General features: G+C 54.3%; 4 protein-coding genes across 4 annotated transcripts; 2 read left to right on the top strand and 2 right to left on the bottom strand.

Annotated features, from left to right (window-relative positions):
• Positions 1–1,875: 1,875 nt before the first annotated feature.
• Positions 1,876–6,086, top strand: COCSUDRAFT_15978 (hypothetical protein; the record flags this gene model as incomplete). Its single annotated transcript, XM_005647512.1, has 8 exons — positions 1,876–1,982; positions 2,275–2,485; positions 3,107–3,310; positions 3,702–3,775; positions 4,041–4,281; positions 4,891–5,081; positions 5,444–5,531; positions 5,913–6,086. Coding segments are annotated over 8 exons (1,290 nt in total), but the record flags the coding sequence as incomplete, so codon positions are not given.
• A 1,249-nt stretch (positions 6,087–7,335) lies between these two features.
• Positions 7,336–18,131, bottom strand: COCSUDRAFT_63407 (hypothetical protein; the record flags this gene model as incomplete). The annotated part of the gene is made up of 22 exons (XM_005647511.1): positions 7,336–7,458; positions 7,823–7,900; positions 8,123–8,719; positions 8,920–9,051; positions 9,458–9,647; positions 9,940–10,299; positions 10,517–10,665; positions 10,869–10,970; positions 11,188–11,346; positions 11,574–11,759; positions 12,031–12,264; positions 12,490–12,686; positions 13,007–13,173; positions 13,349–13,540; positions 13,706–13,797; positions 14,019–14,237; positions 14,481–15,530; positions 15,792–15,965; positions 16,223–16,471; positions 16,681–16,821; positions 17,025–17,272; positions 17,453–18,131. 22 exons carry the CDS (start codon positions 18,129–18,131, stop codon positions 7,336–7,338), a joined length of 5,718 nt encoding a protein of 1,905 aa, XP_005647568.1.
• Positions 18,132–18,737: 606 nt separating this feature from the next.
• Positions 18,738–22,971, top strand: COCSUDRAFT_29060 (aspartate semialdehyde dehydrogenase). The gene is made up of 7 exons (XM_005647510.1): positions 18,738–19,042; positions 19,384–19,439; positions 19,715–19,868; positions 20,226–20,432; positions 21,052–21,153; positions 21,566–21,769; positions 22,136–22,971. Exons 1-7 carry the CDS (start codon positions 18,854–18,856, stop codon positions 22,364–22,366), a joined length of 1,143 nt encoding a protein of 380 aa, XP_005647567.1. The 5' UTR covers positions 18,738–18,853; the 3' UTR covers positions 22,367–22,971.
• A 406-nt stretch (positions 22,972–23,377) lies between these two features.
• On the bottom strand, positions 23,378–23,854 carry COCSUDRAFT_15998 (transcriptional coactivator/pterin dehydratase; the record flags this gene model as incomplete). The annotated part of the gene is made up of 3 exons (XM_005647509.1): positions 23,378–23,506; positions 23,607–23,678; positions 23,771–23,854. Coding segments are annotated over 3 exons (285 nt in total), but the record flags the coding sequence as incomplete, so codon positions are not given.
• Positions 23,855–24,506: the final 652 nt, after the last annotated feature.

The following is a 24,506-nucleotide window of genomic DNA, read 5'->3' as shown; positions in this document are numbered from 1 at the left end:
CTGGGGTTGCCACTGGAGGCTCCAATGGAGGCCACTCGCGGCTGGGACATTATCTCTCTGCAGATGGGCCTCCGCGGTGTAGACCCAGCTCACGCATCCGTCTTTGGCCTCTTCTGCAGGTGCTGCAGCCTCCCTGCCTCCTCAAGAAACCATGTGGAAATGATAGGACTTTTGCCATAAGTTGCATACCTGTTGCATGATTTGCGCTCCTTGCCTGCGTCAGCATGCCAATGGCTGCCTGATGCTACTGCAGTGCTGCATTTATTTAACTTTTGATATACATGAATGTCTACGCAGCCAGTACACCTATGACAGTTTTGTTTCATTTTTATTTGCTTTGTTAAGATTTTGATTTCGTCTTTGGACATTATTTGTGTGTATGTTTCCTTTGTCTTCGCAACTTTGAATTGTTTTTTTGCGTGGGCTGCAGGGTGTACTCACAGGCGCTGCTGGTGTTGGATGATGACGACTTCTACACCCTGCAGAGCGTGTTCAATCTGGGGCAGCAGCGAGGCATCGCCACTTCGCTCAACACCCTTGTCTACTCGACTCACTGCCCCGCCGCCGTTGCCAAATCCTCTGCCGCCCGGCAGCCGCCACCGCCTTATCCAGGTTGGGCCCTCACGTCTCCTTGAGGGCTCATGAGCCTTGGCACCCAGCTGAACTTCACAGCTCACGTCAGCTGGTACTGGGTCTGAAATGGCAAGCCTTGCAGGCGCTGCTGTGGGGCCGGGGTTAGCTCTGGGTCCAAGCAGGGTCACAGGCAGGAAGAGCAGAATGTACAGATGTGTGCAGGCACAGGCCATTGTAGCCTTGTGTATCGTTGGGAAGGGGAATGCAGGCAGTTTTGCTGTCATTGGCTGCTTGTGCACGCAAGGAGTGTGAAGATTGTTTCTGGCACTGTGCAGGGTTTGATGCGGCCACGGCACGCGCACTGTTAGGCCGGTGGGCGCCGCGGCTGCTGAGGGAAATGTACGAGCGCGACGTGCGGCGCAGGTGTTGCCCTTCTTTTGTCAGAGGTTTAGGCCAATGTGCCTGGGAAGGAAGAACGGTACCTTGCATGGCACGGCAGGCATGCATGGAGACAGACAGGCCTTGCTTGTCAAGAGCCTGACGGATCAAATGCAGCAGGGATACTGCTTGGGTACAGCTTGCTACTGACTTAACGACGCCTGTGCCTGCAATTACACATCAGCTTCACCCTGAGCAAGATATGAAATTGTGGTTACACGCTCTCCTGCCAGAGGCCAGGTGCAGACAAGCTGGTACCGAAATCCCACCTCTTATTTGGTAGATATTGAAGATATGCACTTCAAGGACTGAGAAGCTGGAACTGCTCGAAAAAGGTACTGCCCGGCCGCGCTGTGGCTGGGCCCGTTTACGGCTGCGGAGGCCGCCGCGGACGAATCGGCCGAGGAGCGTTTCAGCGCCGCAGCCGTCATGCGTGCGCTGCTGCAGGGTCCCCCAGGATCCCCCGCTCAGAACAAGTAAGATGTTATCTATCCCACAGGGTTGTCATCTTGATGATCAATGCATGAAGCAACAAGTGCAGCATGCTGATACCTGCTTGCAAAGTCATATCAGTCATGCAATTTGAGCCCCCTTTTGTGGCACTGACGCGTGCCAGTACCCACAGCGCTGTTTCTGATACGTCTGCATCAGCTAGCAAAGAATAGCCATGTCAAAAGCAAAGGGCAGTGGTACGTGTATGAGGGTCCTCAAGTTGCTGATCTGCATTGGCATGGCTTGGCACAACGTATCAAGTGCCAGTTCAAAAAGGGCAACAGCACCTTCTGTCTGGATTTCGCCTGTATATCGTCTAATTGTTTTCCTGAGATCTCTGCCGTTCTGTGCAAAAGGGATGGCGCTGTGAGCGGGCGGTCGGCTGCGTTGGCTGCGCTGCTGACAGAGGCGCCGCAGTGCGTGCCCTTCACCCAACGAGTGCTCATCTTCCGCTCATTGGTGGCAGCCGACAAGGAGCGGTGCGCGACCTGATTCCTCCTGAGTCGTCATGCTAGACAAGGATAGTATATTGACATGACCGGCCGTGCTCTGACGCCTGCATGCGCTGCAGTCTATTGATAGAGAACCCGTCAGTCCCTTTGTGTAAAGTGCAAAGCCTGCAAGGCCAAGAACAAGCGGTGCAACAGTGCCCTTGAAATCCCAAGACCATATATTTGCCAAGATTTTAAACACACATACCTCAAGATACACACTGACACAGAGAGTACAGATCTGTCCTCGATTTCGAGGAAAGAATTGTTGTTCTTGCAGGGGAAATTGGGAGGCGGCCCCCGCTTCCGGGGGACCTCGGCCGCTGGAGATTACCGTGCGCCGGAGCGCCATTCTGGACGACGGCTACGCGGCACTGCGAAACGTTGGCGGCTCGATCAAGGGCCGCCTTAGCGTGTCCTTTGTGAACGTTCATGGGGAGATGGAGGCCGGCTTGGACCATGGCGGCCTGGTGAAAGAGTTTCTGGAGGAGGTGACTCACTCTTCTGGCCTTCGAGGCAGAGACCTGCTTTCCAGTTACTGTGCAGGAAAGGAAGTTTACATACAACAAGCAGAAGTAGAAGCGCAGGCTTACAATGACCTCCAGATGTCCCACATAGCCACAAAGCTTATGACAAGTGGTGATCAGCTGCCCTGCTTGTCGTGCCTAAGTTTTCAATGGCAGTGGGACTCTCCTTGTGCACTGGTTACTGTTGCCAATCTGGTCCTGGTGATGGAATTGTGAGCGCTGTTGCCATGCTTGCTTGGGGAGGAAAGCAATTTGTCGGACTCCAGGAATATCAAGAGAAGGCCGCTGACTTGGAGAGAGATGCTTGACTGCCTCAAACAGCATCTTAACCATCCTTCCATCTTTACCGGCTAAATAGCGACCCCTCTGTGCACCCAGCATGAACCACAAACTCCGTTAGCCATCCCTGTAGAGCAGAAGTGGAGGAGGGGAGGTCAGTGAGGCAGTCAGGAACATGCAGCTGTGTGGAGAAAGTATGCAGAGTGCAAATCGCAGACTGTGAGACGGGAGCAGTACAGGTGGCTCAAGATATAGCAGCTGAACAAAGGCCTATCTGTGCACTCATTTTCTCTTCCTCTGCTGCAGGTGGTGAAGGCGGGCTTCGATGTGAACCGCGGCCTGTTCACATCGACAGCCGAGGGAGGCCTTGCATTTCCTCAGCCGGCCGCGGCGCACATTGCATCCGCGCCGGCGCTGCTGCATTTCCTGGGCCTTGTGTTTGGCAAGGCGCTATATGAAGGCATTCTGCTTGACACTCCCCTGGCGCCCTTCTTTGTCGCAAGGCTGCAGGTGGTTTTCTGTTTCCTGTGCTCAAATTTTAAGATCCATATATTTTGTGCCCGCCTTCGTCGCGCAGCTGCAAATGCTGCTGTTGTCTCGCATGTGAATATAAGCTTGAGATTATAATTTCCTGTCTATGCTGCGCGGGTGCAAGTTATTTTCTTGTTCCTGTTATAATATCACAACATTGTGGGTGAGTAATTCTAAATAGTAAGTGTACTCTGAAAGGGCTTCTTTTTCCTGCCTTTATTTCGCGGATGCAGGGCCTGGCTGAAGCTGCAGGCGAAAGCAAAATTTCGTGCTGCTGTATCTCACCTATTGACTCTTGAACTATGAGTGCATGGAAGTTTAGTGTGTTGTGTCAGCTAGGTTGAGATTTATTAGTAAATTGTGCATGCAGGGCCGGCGGCCCATGTTTGACGAGCTGGCAGCGCTCGACCCGGAGCTGCACCGAAATTTGCTGCATCTCAAACGGTGCGGCTCTGCCTGCCCACTTATGTGCTGTGCACTGAGATGTCACTCTCAGGATTTCAGAAATTTCCTACGACAGCCTGATCAGAAGTCCTTCATTTGGAGAGCTACATGTGCAAAAATGTCTATCTGGATTTGCAAAAGGCATTTGGAAGGCAGAAGCATGTATGGCTGATTCTGACCGGCTAGCTGCTTGCCTGCATTTACTGCCTTCATCAGCTTGCCAGATCATGCAAGTTTCGACAGGCTGAGAGTGTATCCTGCGCAGGTACGAGGGCGAGGCCGAGGATCTGGGCCTGTCGTTTGCGGCGGAGGAGGAGGCGTTTGGGCGGCGCTCGGTGCAGGAGCTGGTCCCGGGTGGCGCTGACGTGGCGGTTACTAACGCCAACAAGCTGCTTTACATTCACCTTGTCGCTGACTGGCACCTCAACGGCCGCCTCGGTGCCGCTGCCGCTGCATTCGCGGCCGGCCTAGCTCAGGCGTGCTGCTTATGCTTTTTTATTCTCTCTGTGCTGACTGCGCCTAAACGTAGGCAAAGAGGCAGAGCGCCTGCTACCTTTTTCTGCACAGATGGTTGGCAGGCTGTTTTTTATGATACCAAACGGCCTTCATTGGATCGGGGGTCGCCTTGGGTGTCTTGCAGCCCTTCATCCGCTCGGGCACAATGCAGCTATTTAGGATGGCCTATACAGTCCTGAGCACCATCTTGGCATTGTTCCTCACAAGAATGCAGATCTCCAGCGGAGTGCACAGTGGATGGTGCAACACCCCAGCTCACTCGCATGCACCGGACTGCATCTGCACAATCTAATCTTCCTGCCGTCATGTCTGCCAAGCAATTCCTGCATCTGTATAGAGAAAGCTCTACATGTTGTCTGCAGGCCATCTTTGTTGGCTCAGGATATGCCTGTCAGGCTGGCAGGCCATGTACATGATGCAGTTTGCAGTCTCAGGCTCAATGTATATGGCAAACACTGCATCGCACAGGTAATTACACCGGGGTGGCTGCAGCTGTACATCCCAGCCACAATTTTTGGCTCCCATTGTCCAATGGACAATGGATATCTGTGTGCCCCAGCTCATGAAGTTGGTCAGACTGAATGTTGATTTTGTTGCAGGTGATAGCGCCCGGTTGGCTGCGGCTGTTCAACCCGGCGGAGGTGAACCAGCTGCTCAGCGGGGGCGAGGGCGGCGGACTGGACGTGGGTGACATGCGCGCTCACGCCACCTACTCCGGCGGCTACGGGCCCGACAGCCCCACCGTCAAACTCTTCTGGAAGGCCCGCCCCTATTTCGCAATTATTTTGAGGTTCAGTTCAGAATTCAGAGCCGCTGCATTGTTCTTCTGTAATTTCTGAATTGGGTGCTTTGCATGGAAACGATGGGGTTGCTGGGCGCTGACTGTCTTAGCTCAGCGGACCGTCCACCAGCTGGCGAGGACAATTCCTGGGGCAACAGTTCACCGTTAGCTGTCTGCATGCTGCCTGGCACAGAGGTCATGCATATGCATTATTCAAATTACTTCTTCCTTTTCCTTCTGACTGTGACTTGACAGGACAATGGGGCTGTTGTGTCAGGTGCCACAAGATTCTATTTCACTTTAACTTGCATCAATGTTTGACTTCAAATGTGACACGGACAGGTGGTGAAGGAGATGGGCCCCAAGGAGAGGAGTGCGCTGATGAAGTTTGCCACTTCCGTCAGCCGAGCGCCTCTGGGAGGATTCAAACACCTGAACCCACCCCTCACCCTGCACCGGGTCAGTTGCCCCCTCTGCTGCAATGTTGCTGTGCTAGCATTGAGTGCTGACATTGAAACTAAAGCTATAGCTATATCAAGCTGTAGCTACTTGACAAGATATGCTGAGCAGCCAGCATTGGCTGGCACCCACGTCAATTGATCTGCTTCTTCAGAAGGTCCTGTATGCCTTCTGTGCTCAGCATGTCATAAAATCTCAGTAATTTACTTTTCTCCCATTCTTTGCGCTGATGCCTCCATCCAAAGCTTGATGCGTTGCTCCACTGGTTGCCAGAACTTGCTGCACTGAGTATATCCTCTTTGCAGGCGCCGTTCCTAGCCTTTCTAGCGGTACAGATGTCTCGACCGTTGGGAGTGAACATGCGCTGGCATGTGCGCGCAGGTGCCGTGCGACGCGTCTCCGCTTGCGTTGCTGGGTGGCGCTGACGTGGACCGGCTGCCAACAGCCAGCACCTGCTACAACATGCTCAAGCTGCCCAACTACCGGCGAGCCTCCACGCTGCGCAAGAAACTGCTCTACGCCATCTCAGCCAACGCCGGCTTTGACCTGTCTTGAGAGGGCCTGACTGTCAATGTCTAGTGTCGCATGTGAGTGTCAATGAGAGTGAGTGTTGGAGTGTACGGTATGTGTGATTTCGCTGCTTTAGAAATTTCTAACGTTGTACACTTCTAGATGTATCTAGAAGTGACGCTTCAACAAGTGGGAGACCAGGAGCTTAAAAGGGAGCTCCTTTGGTGTAAGCATTTGCGCAAGCCTGGTTTTGTAGGATACAGATCTGTATTGAAGACATCTTCAACTATCTATTGGGAGCGTTGACAAAACTTGGAGCGGTTCAGCTTGCAGCTGCAGTGTGAGTGTCCTGCTCTGGCAGCAAGTGAAGGTTCCTATGAGCTTGAAGCTGCAACGGGTTTCCAAATCAGTAGAGTTGGACTGACCTTGAGCTTATGTGAAAAAGAGACAAGTCAAAGCAAGAGCAAGATGCTGGGATCATGATCTGCTGCACAATATCTGTGAACAAAGCATGTTTATCTTCACAACCAAATCATGTGGAGCTTGATCTCTGGCTTGAGGCCAGTACCTGGCAAGGTTGACGTCCCATAATCAGAATGTGCATTTCACTCAGGGTACATATATGAGGGGAAATTCTTGAACGTCAGCTGGCGGGAGTAGCGTCTCGTTGTGACCCAAGCGGGAGCTGGTGCGCGATGGACGGTAGTCTAGTGCATCCCGCCCACGCATGTCTGTTGACGGCTGCGTCCCATTCAAGGCCGGGGTCTGTGCCGGTTGCCGATCGGAGGATTGGCAGTCGAGGCAGTTAAAGGCAGGCGAACCGGCTCAGGGCGGAAACGCAGCAAGCTCAGCCTGCGCCCTGGTCGGTGAAGGGAGAACGTGCCAGAGGGCAGAGCGTGGAATCTAGGGAGGTGCTAGTCCTGTGGGACCGCCTACCTAACATACCTTTTGCTCTTTTGTTTGGGACATCCCACCGAAGGCATCGGGCAATATGCGCCGTCTGCTTTCTACGCAAGCAACAAATGACGACGCTATTCGGCTTCAAATCAATTACAAGAAACACTTGTCTATTTTCCGTAGTGCATAGACTTGTAACGAGATTTAGCAATCAATTCAACTCTGAGTCCCATGGAGCTCTGCTTCGTACGTTTGGCAAATACTTGACATACACAACTTGTAGGCGTAACCCGGTCAAACAATTGGCAAATTCCTGCAACTATGGTACACATTTCTTGCGCAACCAAGCCCTCAAGAGGCTGTCAGTGCCAAAGCAAGCGCAGCTGCTAGGGAAAATTCATGTCCTGCTGCGCACTGTGTGATGGCCCCTGCACAATTCCCGCTCCAGCTCTGCCAGCTGTCGCTGCACCTCACTCAGCTGCCGCTTGGCTGCATACGCGCCGTCCAGCTCTGCGCGTGACTGCGCATCAGCATTAGGGGTAGTTCAATCACCCCTGATCAGCATGGTTTCGGTTCAAAATTCAACATGCCATGCACAAGACAGAACATGATGCAATGAGGACTCCCGGGCTCGGTATGTCCTCTATGCAGGCTGCAGGAAAAGAGTTAGGTGCATATTTGCAAGATTGGCGTTTGCCTGGCACATTTGTCAGCATCGAGCAGCTTCAAGCTCAACACGCCATGCGCAAGGGAACAAACATCCTCCATTCAGGCCTCATGAGCTCTACACGTCCTGTGTTCAAAAGGCAGGGAGGCTGCAGGAAAAGAAACCGGTGCATGCTTAAAAGGATTAATTTGGAAGGCAGGTGAAACTCAGTTCACACCTGGCGGATCCGATTGTGGAGGTCTTGCAGGACGGCTCTCGCATCCTCTGCTTGCCTACTCAGGCTCGCCAGATCAGCCTGCAGCCGACATGCCTGGCTTCAACACACATAGACCTTTGGAACAGGAATGCTCCAGGCAAGGAAAACAATCACACAGTCATAAAGACCTTTGTAACAGCAGCTTCATTCATTCACCAATAGCTGCTACAAGACACAGCCTTCAGTAGAACTCCCTCTAGCTCAGTCCAATACTTACACACACACACCCGTAACACAGGAATCGCTGCAAAAGAGAGGCACCTGCACCGCAGCGGCCTGGCCCTTATCGTGCCAGCCAAGCTCCGCTCTGCGCCCCGAGTCGGCGGCCGTGTCAGCCAGCATCCGCGAGAAGCTCTCGGCCTCAGCCTCGGCGCGCAGGGCCTCCACTGTAGCGCCAAGCTCGCTGCTTCGCCGTTCTGCAGCCGCCAACCGCTCCTCGACCTCCACTCTCCTCTTCTCCTCTAACCCCAGCCGCGATTTGACCTCCCCCCTCTCCCTCTCTGCCGCTGCCAACCGACCTTCCAACTCCTCCCGGAAAGTGTTTGCGCCAGCAACGTCGGCTTGCACGCTGGCAAGATCGGCCAACGCTGCGGCAGCATCGCGTTGCGATGCGGCGAGGGCCGCCTCAACCCGCTCATTTGCCGCTCTGAGATCTGCGTTCAGCTGTGTTGCCGTGGCGGCGCTCTCATTTGCTGCCTGGAGTTCGGCTTCGAGTTTTGCTGCTGCGCCGGTGGTCGGTGCAGCAACGGCGGCGGCGGCCGCCGCCTCGGCAGCCCGGGTGCGCCGGCCGGCCGCGTCGGCCTCGGCGGCGGCTACGACCCTGGCCGCCTCCGCCGCGCGCAGCCGCTCTGTGAGGCCCTGCCACCAGCAAAGCCCCCTCCTCATTATCATTGGAACTTTACCTCTCCACGCTGATTCCAACCACACATGCATTGGCATCCCGGTGTCCTTTCTTCCCTGGAGCTAAGATATCAGCAACAGAGGTATGGCAAGTTGGACAGGATCAGAGCCCAAGATGCGATTTGTATACTGTGTACTACAAGAGAAAGATCGCAGACCTCCCATTCGCGCTCGTAGGCTTCACGCTGGCTGGCAGCAGCGCCCAGCCGCTCAGTGAGCCCCTGGCATTCTGTAGTCAGCGCTGTTCGGTCGTCCTCCGCCCGCTTTAGCAGCCGCTTCAAGCTGTGCACCTGCGAGCAGCAAGTGGAAGTTTCCATTTGTGCCCCGAGGAACATATGCCTCAGAATCAATAATGGTGTGCCAACTGATTCATTGCTACAGGCACTTGCAGACAGGCATGCCAGTGAGAAACTTATTGATGCCCAAGAGCTCACAGCAAAGTGCGGATATTGATTAAAGCCATCAGGAAAACTCGTTCTCAACAAGTCTGATCGGATCACGCGTGCATCACACAATATAAGAAGAACTTCGCAAGACGGGTGTTCTTGAAGCTCGGTCATTCCGCCTCGATGTCTGCATTGTTCTATTTCCAACAAGTGCTTTCTTGCTGCCAAACGTGAAAGCTGCTGAATGGTGAACAGATGAATGGTTGACAGAACCCAAACAACCTTATCAATTCTGTAATGGAGGAATCACCACCTCAGCAGCCAGGCTGGCCTTCTGGGCTTCGGCCGAGCGCAGACGGACCTCTGCGCGGCTCAACTCCCCGGAGGCAGCTTTTGCGGCAGCTTCCGCGCGGCGCCGCACGTCCGCCAGCTCAGCGCTGCCCATCGCCAGGCGCTTCCTCATCTCCTCGCACTCTACCGCCCTCTCCTCGTTCTCCCTCCTATCACCAGGGAGTGTATTTTGAGCACAAGCTGCATTTGAAGCGTTGATGTGATATGTGAGCACACTATACAAAGACATAGCCCACTGACCAAAGGCAAAAATCTTTGCTATTGTGCAAGACTGAAAGACCCATTCTATCAGCTTGCTCTCAGGGTGCGGCACTCATCACTTCACCGTTAGATACATTGCCTTCACAATATTTCTATGATATCAGAAATGTCAGCACACTTCTCAAGAAAGACATCATGAAATGACTTGAGAACAGTCCAATAAGGAGGTTGAAGGCCCACCTGAGCACTTGCGCGTCATCCATGAGTCCGGCGATGACATCGGCCTGCGACGCTGACTGGGCGGCTGAGTAGGACAGCCGCGCCTGCAGCCGCGCCTCCTCCTCCGAGTGCCGGACCCCCCGCAGATAGTGGGGGGTCCCCTCGGCGGTATACCCCCTGGCGTGGTAGGGTAAACCCTCCGCTCGCCCCGCAGACCCTACCGTGTAGTGCGGGGACCTGTCCGCCACCGCTGCAGAGCGGTGGTGGGACCCCCCGGCAGTAGAGGGGGGCACCGCTGGGCTGAGGTAGGGGTCCCTGTCTGGCGTGGCATAAAGCTCGAGTCGACGGCGTGCACCACTGCCGCTGGTGATAGATTGCTGCCTGCAGGGAGCAAAGGAGCACTTATACAAGAGCACTTCATGAAGATCTGAGTAGCTTCCCAACAGGCAGGGAGCTCCTCAAGCTGCACCACAAAATGCACATTAAAGAGTGCAGCAAGACCCTCTCACCACGAACAGTTGATCAGAGCATTGTATGCACATAGGGGACGTTGGGGCAAAGGAGGATCAAAATTGGAGGATCAAAAATGAAGGATCACCTCTGGAGCTGCGATTGGAGTGAGGCAAGCTCGTCCTGTGCGAGCTGGAGAGAGCGACGCGTCTCCGTGCGTTCCCTCTGCGCCGCAGCCGCCTCCGAGGAAGCTGCGTCGGCAGCTTCCTCCTCCCTCAGCCTGCGCTGCGTTGCTGCCTGGAACATTACACCCAATACATCAGGTTCAATTTCTGATATCACGGACCATTCCATCCATCTTTTCTGACATGCATGCTCAGGAACAAGGGCTCGCGCGTACATCAAGGGTGTCAGTTCGACAGTATGAATGAACAAGGATAGGTAGTCATTGTCTTAATTGGACAGGAAGCAGTGCATAGACAGCTGGAATGTACTCAGACCTCCAGCATTGATTGTATCTGCTGCAGCTCCCTGGCAGCTTCCGCCCTCTGCTGGTGCAGCCCAGACACCTGGTCAGCCTTCGTCCTGGCATCTGTCTCGAGCTGCAAGAATCAGAAGCCACCCAGCAATATTTTAGGATTGGCATGTAACAAAGAGTTTGGAAGTGTGAGTGCAGGCAATATTGACTGCCTGCACAAGGCACGAGCTACAACTACACCTGCATCGAGGCCTCCAAAGGGGTCCTCCATTTGCTGAGCACAAGAATAGATCGTAGCCCAAAAAACGGGTTCTTGAATCGTGAAAATCTAGTGGTGTCACCTCTGCAAGCTGTGCTCGAGCAGAAGAGGTTTTGGCCTCCAGCTGTGCTGATTCTTCCTGCACGGCCTTTAGGCCTGCTACAGCGCTCGCAACATCCGCCTCAGATCTCTGCATCCTCTCTGCTACCAACTCCTTCAGCTGGGCCAGCTCAGCCTCTGCCTGCACAACAGATTAGCCAAGAGGATTTTCCCAGGTGCCCGAAAATATAGGTAGGCCATTTTTGCAAGCTGAAGAGACCTCATTTGCATTGCAGTACTTGCACCAAATAATGTACTGACATGCGTTCAAAAAAGTGCTTGCGTCAAATCTAGGACATTACCGTACATCAGGTTTATATTTTGTTCGGCTGTGTATGAACAGTTGGTGTGACAACTTTAGGCATGCACCTGTGACCGCTGCAGAGCGAGTGCGTCCAAGCTTGCTGCAGCTTCCTGCACCTGCGCTTGGCTGCATCGCAGCTGCTCCTGCGTGTCGCGCAGCTCCCGCTGAGCTTCCTCCGCCGACTTCTCAGCAGCCCCGGTCGCCGCCGCCGCCCGCTCGCAATCTTGCTGCAGCTGTAGCAACGCCTGCTCCTGAGTTGCCATTGTCGGATTTGCTCAGCCTTGAGAGAAGCATTGCTGGTAGACGGCAGTTTCAGCCCGACCAACATTCAGCAGCACATTTCCTCTATCCTTGAAACCATCGTATTGGAAGCTAGTTGTCCTTTGTTTTATATCTGGACGAACATGCTCCCAGTGGTGTGTTGCAGCCCTCGTCGGCGGAGGCTCCCCAGACAGACACCTACTCCAGCTCAACTTCATTTGAGATTGCTTTCATAATGTGGAAGCTTCAGAGGCGACAAACCTGCGCCTGGCAGCTGCCAGCGGCTTTCTCCAGTTGCCTGTTCAGGCGGCGGACCTCCCCCTCAAGCCCATCGACTTCCATTCTGAGGCGTTCCCGTTTCTCATCCATTTCGCGGTGTCCCTCCTCCGCCGCGTCAGCCGCCGCCCGGTGCCTCGCCGCGTCGTGCCCCGCGGCTGACGCCTCCGCCAGAGCCTCTCTCAAGCGCTCTCTCGCCTGCTCCGCCTCCCTTTCAGCCTGCAATAACTCCCTGGCTTGTGTCTGCAATCCTGGGGATTTGCTTATATAGTAAAGTTTGAGGATACCACAGGGGGGTCCTTAGCTGTGCAGAAGCACCCACTCTGTGGGACATTGTATGCTGCATGTAGTAGCATTGCACTTGGCTGGTATCCCATGCAGTACTGGCCTGCGTCTGCTGTTCAAACAGGGTCTTTGGCCGGCGGCTAAAGAGTGGGTGCGCACGAGAATACAGTGAAAGCAAGGGGTGCATGCCTGTTCCTTGGCGTCAGACGCTTTTTGGGCGTCTGCTGACAGCTGCGCGGTGGCGCTTCTCAGGTCCAGCAGCTGCCGGGAAGCCGTGTGCAGCTGCCCCTCCACGCCCTCCAGCTCCCCGGCAGCTTCCTCTATCACGTCGTCCCACCGGCTCACCCTCCTGCTGCCTGTAGTACACCACACACCGCTCCTTCACACTTGAGTGCCCATATTTTGGGCAAGGTGGTCTTTAAATGTATGCCGCTACCCCACATTCGTGTGTTGTGAAAAATTCTGCAGAGTATATACATAGATGAAGCTGCAGAGGATTGCATATACACTCCTTGAAAAGTCTGCAACGAGGCAAGAACCATTGAAAACAGATGCGCTGCACAAGGCTGGCAAGCCGTGTTGCAAGCGCAAACTCAGAAACATGCTTTGCCTGAACTCCGATCAAAAGGTGTCCTGGTGAGATTCGATAAAGAAGGTGACACTCTCTTTTCGGTACCTGAGGCGGCCGGCGGCTGCACAGCAAGAGTTCGCAGCTGCTGCCTGGCTTCCATCAGCTTCGCCTCGCTGGCCGCCACCTCAGCAGCTGCCATGCATTCGCGCTCTGACAACTCCTGCTGCATGGCTTTGGTTGTCGCTTCTGCTTCGTGCAGGTCCTTCTTGTACCTGGCAGCATGCAATGTTTCTCCATGACATTCCTCATTACCTTCATATTCTGCTCAAGTTTCTGAACACAAATGTGTCGCCTTGACATCCAGATACGCAAAGAATATTGAACAGAAAAGTGCATCATGCTCACTTTGTGCTAATAAATTGCACATGAAATGCACATGCTCTGTACCTGTCAGCAGTTGCATTGGCCTCTTTGAGCTTTCGCAGGAGGAGCTTGACTCCCTGGCTGGCCTCTGCCTGCGCTGTCAGGCTCTCCTCATTGCCGGTGCTGCTCTGGTAAGACCGCTGTGGGCTGCCAAACTGCGCAGCAGCCCCCAAGGACTCCAGCTGAGTGTAGCCGTTCTGAACTTGCACCTCCAGTCTGCAGGCGGATGACATAACCAAGAATTAGACATTTTCACAACCAAGCATTGTACTTATTGAAGGTCAGCTCATTACATTTGCCTTCCCCCTTGACGCATCAATGCCGCTGCAAGGATGGCAAAAGGCATTCTAGGTTTCCAAGATTGAATTTCAATGTGATTACCGTTTCAGTTCTGTCCTGTAGTTCTCGATTGAGCCAGCCAGCTTGTCTGCCTCCTCATGCCTTAAGCGCAGAGTTTCTTCGGCCGCATGCACCTGCCACACAAGCAGAAAGCCAGCACCATCAAGTGCATGCTTGACATTAACTGTCATTACTCTTAGGGCAATCCGACTCAGCAACTCACACTGGCCCATGACTGTTAGCCATAGAGATACTGCATTATGCGTGTGCAATTTTATCAACGATACAGGCCAGCAATCCTGCTGCGATCAGCATCTCTTCCATGTCACAGCCATCAGAAATGCTGGGAGCTCACCTCAGACTGTATCTGACCCAGCTCAGACTCTGCAGCGCCAATTTTGGCCTCGGTCCCCCGCAGTTCCCCCCGCAGGTCCTCCCGGCGCCTCAACGCCGCCACAATGTCACTCCTCACCGCACCCAACTCATCCGCCGCATTTGACAAACTGCGGCCATTTTGAGCCCTATTGCCGGCTGGCTCTTGAAGTGCGATGCTCTCCTGCTGCTGTGGCGCTGCCTGTGCAGTACAAAACTCCCTTTGTACTGCATTTTTAAAGGCGTACCTACACTAGCGTTCCTCTGATTGTGCATGCAGCGCTCTACCTTTGCTGCTCCGCAAAAGCAGCCAACTGTCTCTTGAACGTTCAGAAACTTTTCCTTGCCACTCTACACGCCGTGATGATGCAAGTCGCACAGACCTCTGGCAGATCCAGAAACTACAGAAGCATTGCAAAGTAGGCAGGCAATTTTTCCAGCAAACCTGGGTCCCAGGCGATGATCTGAGAACGGCGGCCTCCAGAGACTGCAGTAGTGCGTCCATGTCAGCGTCCGCTAGGCCGTCTGAGTCAGCGCTTGCTGACGAGGCGCCGCAGCTGCCGGCATAAGTCCCCAGCTGCCGCTGCGACGCTGTTTCTGAGCTGGGCAGGCATGGAGGGAATCCCAGGTTAGGCTGGAGCAGCTGCAATGAACTTGGGAAGGTATGGGAAGCTGCAGGGTCGGCTGCCAGCTGCTGCCAGGCTGACTGGATGCTGAGTCCGCCGGGCGGCGATGTGCTGAGGTAACGGTCCAAAGGGAACACCTCTGAAATAACGCCGCCGGCAAAGTGGCGTAGTGACTCGGCCGGCTCCGGCAGCCGGTTCTGCGCTGCCATTGCTCGGAGCCAGCGCAGCTCACCCTCCAGAGCTGCACAGTGCTCGTGCCACTTCGCGACCTCCGCTTGGTGAGTCAATACCATGTCATCCAACTCTGCCGGGGCCATGTCTGCCCCGTCGGCCGCATCCGGCCGTCTGTGGTCAAGGTCCAGGGACGCGGGTTTGAACGGTCGGTGATCTGCGGGCGCGGCAGCAAGGGCGGGGGGTCCCGGCCAGCGATGACCGGCAGTGGGCTCGGGGGGGCCCGCCGAGGGGTCCTCGGAGCGGCCAGAGCTGGCGCTGCCGCGACGCGCCGGCGGCGCGCTGCGCCGGTCCGGCGTGGTCGGCCCCGGCGGAGCTGTCCTCGGCCGCCGCGCGCGCAGCCGCTCGATCTCAGCCCGGAGCACGGCCGCGGCTTTCTCGGCCGCCTCACCATCGCGCCGCCGCTGGTCCTCCGACACCGCCAGCGCCGCGCGCAGCCGTGCGGCCTCCTTAGCGGCTGCGCCGGCCTTGGCCGGCACCGACGATGGCGCCGCACTGGCTGCTTCGGCAGCCGGGGCAGCGGCGGCTGCTGCGGCAGCTTCGCTGTGTATGAGCGCCTCGGTGCGCAGCGCCAGCAGCTGCCGCGCCTGGCCGGCGTCCACCCGCAGCGCCATGTTCTGGTCGTGCAGCTCTGCTACCTGCGCATCCAGAACATAGCCGCATTCAAGAACTCATTTCTTCTCATCTCCTATTATGACTTCATCCGATTGTCTCCTGGGTCTCCTCCTCTTCTCATGTCTGCTTATCTTCTGTGTGTATAGTACCTCTCCCTCACCTCCCCTTATCTGCCGCTGCCCCTTTCTCCTGTCTTCTCTCACTCTCTCATCACTGGGCCCCAACACTAAAGAGGCTGCTCTCTCCTTGTGCACCGTTCAACAGCATGCTGCTGTGGAACGCACCTCGCCGGCCTGCTCTTCGAGCTGAGCCTGCAGAGCAGCAAGGGACCGGTCATGCGCGTCTTGCGCCATCTCTACTCCGGCGCGCAACTGGTCAATCTCAGTGTTTGCCGCCTCCAGTGCAGCCGCCTGATCCGCCACCTGCCGGCGCAGATGGGCCGCCGCCGCAACCTCCTCCTGAGTGGAATGATAGTCAATTTATGAATTGCCCGCACAAAATCCAAGGGAGGTGGTGCTCAAGAGCAGCACGTAGCTGATCTGCCAAGGTGCATGGCCGTTTAGCACGAGCAGGAGGCTGCGCAGGCAAACAATCACCGCTCAGGGAATATCCCTAGGACGTGTCCTTGAGACGTCACTGAGGCGTCACAGGGTAGCAGATCAGTTCACATACAATCATTCCTCGAGGCAATTGCAAGAGATGTCCCAGGGATTACCTGCAGTGACTCCACCTGTCCCTCCAGCTCCTCGGCCCTCTTATGCGCGGCACCCGCCGTCTGCGCGGCGGTGGCGGCGGCCGCATCGGCCTCGGCGACTTTGCTCTCAAGCTGCAAGACGGCCGGCGCGGCCGCGGCAGCCGCCGCCTCGGCGCGCAGGCTTTCAACCTGCTGACTCAGCTCCTCCACGAGATCTGCCTGGTCGGCGTTGACCTGGCTCAGCAGCTCCACTCGGGCGCTGCTCTCTTCCTGCACGGGAAATCAACGAGTGAATGTGTCCTGGCCTGAAGACTGCACCAGATCTTCTATGTCTATGTAGACTCTGAACAGAGCCCTTCTGTGGCGCCTACAATGCCACAGCAATGGGCTGGAATTCTGATAAGGGAGACACCCTCCCAAGCAGCTAAGAAGCTTGACTAGGGAGAAAAGCTGGTGATGACGGAAATATTGAAGTGTACCTCGGCCGCGCGCAGTCGCTGGTGCGCGTCTGCGAGGGCGTCCCCCTGGCGTAGATTCTCTCCCTGCAGCAGCTCCACCTCGGCGCACCGCTGCTCCATCGCTGCCACTCTCCCTGCATACTCCTCGCAGAGCACCTCCGCCTGCCAGGCACACAGATTCTGAAGATCAGGTTGTCAGCACATGGTAATGACTTCTTGATGGCACGGCCTAATCTTCGTGGTCTAGCTGAAGGCTGGGGCGTCGTTGCGACGACCATTCCTCTGCAAACAACACCCAAAATTTTGGAAACTTATGGCAGACAGCATGAGGTGTAAGCACAGATGCCGGGGAACAAGTGCTGCACCTCCTGTAGCCGCAGCTTCAGGGTTGCCTCTCTGTCAGCGGTGGACTGTTTCTTCTGGGAGAGCAGCAGCCCTGAGGCATCCGCCCGATCGAGCTGACTGGACGCTGACGCGACTACGCGCCCGTGCCTGTCGACCTCCACCGCTTGACGACCCCTGGCCGCTGCCGGCTCACCGCCCCAGCCCCAACCTTGCCTGGATCCTTCATCCTGCGATGCTTGCGCTACTCCATAGCCGCCACTGTGAGCACCTGCACAGGACGCCAGGTCAGCAAACAGGACAGGCTCACGTGATACATACCAAACCATGTCCGGAAGTACATTATTCGAGATGTGGCGGGAATCTCGCAGTGAATCTTATAATCACGAGGAACGGCATGAACTATCTCAACAGTTGCCATATTTTGTCATCAAAAAGGGGATTTCCTCACCGTGGGGCCTGCATGCCATCGGGCCGACGGCGCCGGGGGCCGGGCTGGCCATATTTGGTGCGTCTTCTGCCCCGGCCAGATTTTGCGTGGTTGCCTGGAGGAAACACTCCCGCCGCGTCACCGCCACCGGCGCTGGCCGCTGCGCTGGCAGCAGCTGATCAACGTCGGCATTATCAAAATTGCCCTGCCCTGCTAATTGGTGAGATGTGGTCATGGGGGGCGCGGCGGCTGTGGCAGGCAGGGAGTTGGCATTCTTCGGGCCGGGCAGCTGGGGGCACTGTGACAGCAGCTGCAGCTGCCTTGTGTACAGGCTCTCCAGCACTGCAGCCAACTGCGCCACTGTGGCGCTGTCAATGGCTGACCCCAGCACTGAGCAGCACTCCTGCAGCTTCTTGTTGAGGACTGCAGGCTGCTGTTGTGGCGTCAGACGGCTGTCTGGCGCTTTCTGTGGGCCTGGATGGCTGTTGCCTGGCTGGGGTGTCAGCAGTGACGTGCAGCTGTCTCTGACAAGCTGAAGGCCATCCTGGCTCATGCCTGCATTGCCTCGAGCCTTGAGCCTTAGCAGGCCTAGTAGGGACCTGGCTGCAGCCTGCACGCCTCCCTTTGAGTCTGGCTCCCGATCTGCGATTGCGAGCAGGCTGCGCTCCGTCGCCTTGATGTCATTTTCAAGGTCCTGCATTCCTTTAATGTATCCTGATGGAGAGTTTTCCGTGGCTGTTCTCTGCACCAAAAGAGAAATCCTGAGTATCAGTCCTTTCAGGGTCTCATCGAGTCAGATCAGCCATGAAGAAACTGAACATTAACTTATTTCATGCATGGCATCCAGATGAGATTAGACTTGCGTCGACACTATTGTAGCAAGAACATCCATATCCATGATGGATGTTTCAGATCTTTGTCAAGGTTTGAGATGTGCACGCGAGGATACGCACCTCATTCAAAATATATGTCATTCTGTTGATTTGAAGGCTTCACAGTCGGAAAGCATAGCTAAAACCCATCAAGGGGCGAACATCCAAATTACTGTATTTATTGCTGAGCTGATGATCGACGGTGCTCACTGAGCGAGTGGCACATGATCAGCTGTCCAGCATTACAAGGGACCAGCTGGTGCGGAGCATAGCCTTTAGGCTGTATCGGAATCGCATCGATTGCCTTGCGCGAGAGCAAGCGTTTCCCGCGGATTTGCATTAGGGCTTGGGGTGACTGTTACAGGGTTTTGAGCTCAGTTCCAAAATCAGATGAGACCCAGATCTCAAGAGCAACCTTTCCCAATTCCCAGTTGCGCATTCCTCTTTAGCGCTTCTATTATTGTTCTCAGCTTCGAGCTCGGCTATAACAATTCCCAGGAATTGCCTGCACAATACTGCCAGTTGGCTCTGTGCACGACCTCTAGCAAATATGCAGGGCACGTGCTCATGTTCTGGATCCATTGCTTCACTGCGGGGATATCAGCTGCAACAAAGATGTAGAGGATCGAGGGTTGTCACAAGGCGGCAATGCTTGCGAGTGCAAGCCGCCAAGACAGCGGACGGCCCATCGCTGGCCATAGTTGGGGTGACTGGAGCCGTGGGACAGGAGTTTCTGAGGGTGAGGACAACTCCTGATATCCAGAGCATGCTACATTTCTGTCCATTTGCACATTCTCTCCAAAATAAGAGTGACGTCAGATTGTGGCCTTTTGCAACGGGATCTCTGCAACGCTTGTGTTCCTGTTGATTCAACTGCATGCTTCGGCCAATTTGTGTGACTGTTACATTCTTCATGGCGTCCGAGACCGTTGTGCTCTTTATATCTTCCATTGTCTGCGGTTGTGGTGTGGGGAAGCTAAAGGAAGCTTACATCTTACGAGACCAAAAGGAAGAAATCACCTTTGTCTAATGTTCTCCGCGACGTATACGGCTATATCTCAACGTTACATCGTCTCCTAGGTGCTGAAGGAGCGGGACTTCCCCTACAGCAACCTGAAGCTCTTAGCATCTGCCAGGTGAACTCCTCCTTTCAATTCTTTCATAGCCCATGATGCTGGTGTGAGTGCAGAACCTTCTTGATCTGCCTGATATGTAGCCCCAAAGAGTCCAAGTAATGGCAGATCTGCAGAATTTATGCACAACATAGCCCGGTTGCGGCACGTGCCATCGGCCGTTCTAGTCACCTTCTGTCCAAAAGCCTTATATATAGTCCTGCTACCTTGATAAAGCATTTAGCGTGGCATCTACAAGGTGGCAATTGCTCTTGTTGAGGTCCCACCCCGCTTTACAGGTCAGCTGGTAGGACAGTGGAGTGGGATGGGGGGTCCTACACGATAGAGGAGCTGACGGAGCAGAGCTTTGGTGACGTGGACATCGCCCTGTTCAGCGCCGGGGGCTCCATCTCAAAGAAGTTTGCGCCTATTGCTTCCGACGCCGGCTGCACGGTGCGATGCGCCTCCCTTGAGATTACTAAGTAGTCTGCTGCTCCATTCATTCCCTGCATGGACTATTTTCTCTTTACATATAGCACTTCAAACACCTTGGCATCTAACATGCAGGAAAGACTTGCGCAGGTCTTTTGCGCCTTTCGGCCGCCGGTGTGCGCCGGACTTAAATCCCCACCTTAACTCTCAAATTGATCCGGTCCAGATCTTTGGCAGAGTTGGTTGAGAAGTTTTTCCGGGCGCACACTGGTGCCCCTTTGGGCATTTTATGTCATCCATGTCGGCAGTGTCCCCCGCTCACCTGGCAAATGCTGATACGGTGCATGCTGACGTGGCAATTCCTGATGCGGCGCGCAGGTGGTGGACAACAGCTCAGCCTTCCGCATGTCAGAGGGCGTTCCCTTAGTCATTCCGGAGGTCAACCCCGATGCGCTGAAGGGTGTGTCAGCTGGCAAGGGGGGAATCGTGGCCAACCCCAACTGCTCCACCATCATCGCGCTCATGGCAGTCACTCCCCTGCACCGACTCGCTGGCGTCAAGCGCATGGTTGTGAGCACCTACCAGGTAGGGTCCTATCAAGCCCAAGCTGGAAGCAAAAACCAGGAATTTAGTCCCTGGAATAACCGAAGGACTGAAGCCCTGCTGGCCGCCAGGGATGCATGGTCCAGAAGCTCGTCTTTGATTGATTGATAGGGTTCATAAGGTCTCTATTGGAGGATTTGTCTTCCTTAAAATGGCCGTTTTGAGTGCTGAAAGCCTGCGTGGCATGTGAGCTGTGATTTGCTGGCAAAGGTCACATGATTCCTGGCAGGCTCTTTTCTGCACTCTGGGCTGCCATGAATGGGCAGGTCCCACCTGTCTTTACTGCTTTTTGATACTTTGCCCTGGGACGCGCTGATTCTGATGAGTCCCAAATGGACTGGAGGAGCTTCACCCCGTGGAGGACTCTGTCGGGCAGGATTGGGCTTGCGTTGCCTTCAAAAATACAATAAAGGGCTAGAACTCCTCTTATTGTTATTATAATTGTTATACGCTTTTCCTTCCAGAAGGCAAGGTACGTCCTGCAGACAAGCTGCAGTGAAAGGCTGCCACAATCCTGGTCCTTGATCAACTCGCCAGATCCAGCGAGTCCCAATCAACCTCACTCCTTATCCTCAAATGTGCAACTTTTATCGGTGTGCAGGCGGCGAGCGGGGCTGGGCAGGCGGCTATGGACGAGTTGGAGTTGCAGACGCGCGAGGCTCTGGACGGCAAGCCCATCACTCAGAATATCTTCCCCTTCCAGGTGGGGCCTCCCTTTGACCCACTCGCCTTGTGCATATGCATGCATGCATGCATGCTCCATCACCTACTGCCTCGCATAAGTACTTGTCTTTGACAGACTGACGAATAATTTCAGTGCCTAGATTATCAGCATATGGGCATTGTCCCAATCATGCATGTGTTCTTTTATTTATCATATCTATGTACCCATGCAGAGGACCAATGCATCAGGAACATTACTGCACAAAGTCAGTCTCGGATGTTCATGGATCCTCACAGATGCTTGCATGCCAACCAAGGAGGGGTTCAGCTTGGACTTCCTGTTGCAGTAGTAGAAGCTTGCATGCTTGTTGAGATCTGGGTGATTTTTCTACATTCATTTTCACTTCAATCCAAGGGCACTTTTCACCATTTTTCATATTTGTGTGGCGCAGTATGCGTTCAACCTGTTCAGCCACAACTCGCCGATGACGGGCAACGGGTACAATGAGGAGGAGATGAAGATGGTCAAGGAGACCCACAAGATCTGGGGGGAACCGGACATCGCCATCACCGCCACATGCATCCGTGTGCCCATCATGCGCGCGCACGCCGAGTCCATAAACCTCGAATTCGAGCGCGATGTCAGCGAGGAGGAGGTACGCCCCGTTGCAAGTGCTAAAGTCACCGGCTGAAGCCGCATTATGCGCAGCATGCACGAGGCTGCTTCGTGTGGATTGCTTGCATATGCTGTTAGCTTGAAGATATTGCTGCGTTTGATGTAAAACCTACTGATGCCAAGCATTTAGTCTTCAACAGAATGGATTAGGCAAGGCGCTGCTTTGTGCTTGTGCTCGGCATTGAAGCCATGAAAATCCATGGAATCCAGTGACGCACATGCTGCATCTATACTATGGGCAATTCAATGTGACAGAGAGAGGCAAAGGAGAATTCAATCCAGCGTACACGCTCACCCCTAGAACACGAGGTGCCTATGTCTTACAGCAAGCATGGGATGCATGCAGGCGTTGGAGGCGCTGTCGAAGGCTGCCGGGGTGTCGATAATAAACGACAGGGCGGCGAACCGATTCCCGACGCCGCTGGATGCCTCCAACCAGGACGACGTCTACGTGGGCCGAGTGCGCCGAGACATTTCCCGGCCGGACTCGCGCGGCCTGGACCTGTTTGTGTGCGGGGACCAGATCAAGAAGGGGGCTGCGCTGAATGCTGTGCAGATTGCCGAGCTGCTGCTCTGAGCGGGCTCTGTGGTTTCTTGCGCGCCCAGCTGACGTAAGCAGCTGTGCGGAGGTGCCACACTTCAGATCCATCAGCTTGGGCACGTGCGGAAGGGGCACAGGATTGGGAGAATAATCTGCGCTGATTGCTGCTGTGAGGATGTGTGGAATGTGGGATTTTGGATTGCACACAGCAGGCTCCATTTCTGAGTCGTCTCCTCATTAGAGAGGGTTGCAAATCTGCCACTGCCACTTTTTGCCATACATGCTGCATGCTAAGGTGCAGCTGTGGTTGCAACAAATGATTCCTCTCCTCCAATTTTGTGACATTTTCACAACGGTGTGCTGCAGTTGTATGCCGTGCACAGCCAATCACAGCGCTGCTAGCTGCTGAAACGACTTATTGCACCTGCCTGTGACAGCAGTGGCAGAAGTGAGGCACTCTGAGCTACAGTATGCCAGTCGTGTAGGTACAGTCTTGCTTGTGACTACTCAGAAGTGCTCTTAACTGATATTAATGGGTGGCTGAAGTGCATGTCTGCGTGTCTTGGGAATGATTGCTCCCACGAGAAGAATTGTGTTGTTGTCACCAATGTGTCAGGAGGTCATGTTACAAGGATTGCTCCGAAGATGTCTGCCAGATGCCAGCTAGCATCAATCATACACCTTAAATTATGGGGAGCAAGTGCATGCAGTAGGTACATTTGGCATCTGAGACACAGCGTTTGGAGGCACAACACAGTTTGCTCTCCAAGAGCCTTTATCTAGAATGAGCTTGGCAATAGCCTCATGCGCAACTAAACAACACAATACAATGGGGCAGATGCAACCAGATCTTTTCTATATTCCGTTTTGCCAAGCATCGCCAGTGTTGCACATCTGACCTTCAGCACATCTAACCTTCAAATCGCTCAAGCAGACAAGTACAGCCATTCAGTGCAGCAGGCACCTTATGCAGCCGGATATCGCCATTTTGTATTGCATTCACACAGTTGAAGTACACAGGTTCTCCTTGCAGTGATCAATATAGATTCAGGCCTTCTTTTTGGACAGCAGGTCATCTTTGGGGACTGCATTGAGTTTTGCTGCCATGATGAAGTCATTTTCTGTCAGGCCGTCCCTTGAGTGCGTGGTCAACTCCACTGTGAGACGGTTCCACCCCTGAACTTGATTGACAGAGTTCTGGGATATGCTGATGTGATCTATGTTGAAGCATGCTGGTCTTGGATTGTAGAATTGTACAAGGTAATTGGGGACTCACCGTGATGTGCAGGTCTGGGTGGTGCCCCTCTGCTTCAGCCACCTCTCCAAAGCGGTTGCACAACTCCAACGCCTGCAGAAACACGTGTATTGCTTCTGTGCTTTGGATACAAGAAAAAGGGCAGCTAGCGAGATCTCTTATCCCATGCAGCACATACTTCGTACCTTGACGAAGTTCTTCGTCCGGAATGTTCTTCGTATCAGAAGGTGCTTCTGCTCACTTTCGGCCAAATCCCAGCCTTCTGCCTGCACAAATGATCACATCTGACTCAGCAAGCTTTCTTGTTGGCAAGTCCCACAACAACTTTGGTGTTGAGTAATGATTCCTCCATATCTCCTTTGGTAACAAAACAATGGCATTTACCTCTGAAGCGATCAGAGACTCTGCTTTGCTCCTGTCCATCGACTCGCAGATGCCCATGAATCTAAGGGATCCGTGGTCTTCTTCGCAGGGTATACATCTCTTGCTCAACAAGGGAGTCTGCAATGCGGCCCATGATTGATACGTTCTTCTGCTCCCTGATTGGCGATGTGCATGCATTGAAAGAAAGGAGTGTGCTGCACGTTGACATGCCAACCCAGAGGAAAACACCATGCTGCGTGACATGCTCCCGCGAATTCCTTAATGATCAATATTCCAGCAAGCACTTGACCTAATGCACTGATTGCAGAATTTCCTATTTCAGAGATGGATCTCGAGCAGAAGAGCGTGAGAAGCAAGTGAGAAGAGAAAAGGCACAATTGCCTGATCAGGCTCAAGCTCTGGATCCTTCTTATTTTGAGGAAGCTCGAATGACCATTCAAGAGAACTGTAAGCACTCCCATCTATTGGAAAAGTTCCCTCAACGGTGTCCATACGTATACAGTATCAACGAGCCCCACGAGCATCAACGCAGCAGGT

This window comes from Coccomyxa subellipsoidea, assembly GCF_000258705.1.
Source record: "Coccomyxa subellipsoidea C-169, whole genome shotgun sequence".
Classification (NCBI taxonomy): domain Eukaryota; kingdom Viridiplantae; phylum Chlorophyta; class Trebouxiophyceae; family Coccomyxaceae; genus Coccomyxa; species Coccomyxa subellipsoidea.
This window is presented reverse-complemented; position numbering and strand designations above follow the sequence as displayed.

What these genes read in the sequence shown, in the direction of transcription:
- COCSUDRAFT_29060 (XM_005647510.1), top strand. Translation starts at nt 18,854, where the DNA reads ATGCAGGGCACGTGCTCATGTTCTGGATCCATTGCTTCACTGCGGGGA. An exon ending in TGGGACAGGAGTTTCTGAGG is followed by an intron (nt 19,043 to 19,383) that starts GTGAGGACAACT and finishes ATCGTCTCCTAG; the next exon opens with GTGCTGAAGGAGCGGGACTT. An exon ending in AGAATATCTTCCCCTTCCAG is followed by an intron (nt 21,154 to 21,565) that starts GTGGGGCCTCCC and finishes TGTGTGGCGCAG; the next exon opens with TATGCGTTCAACCTGTTCAG.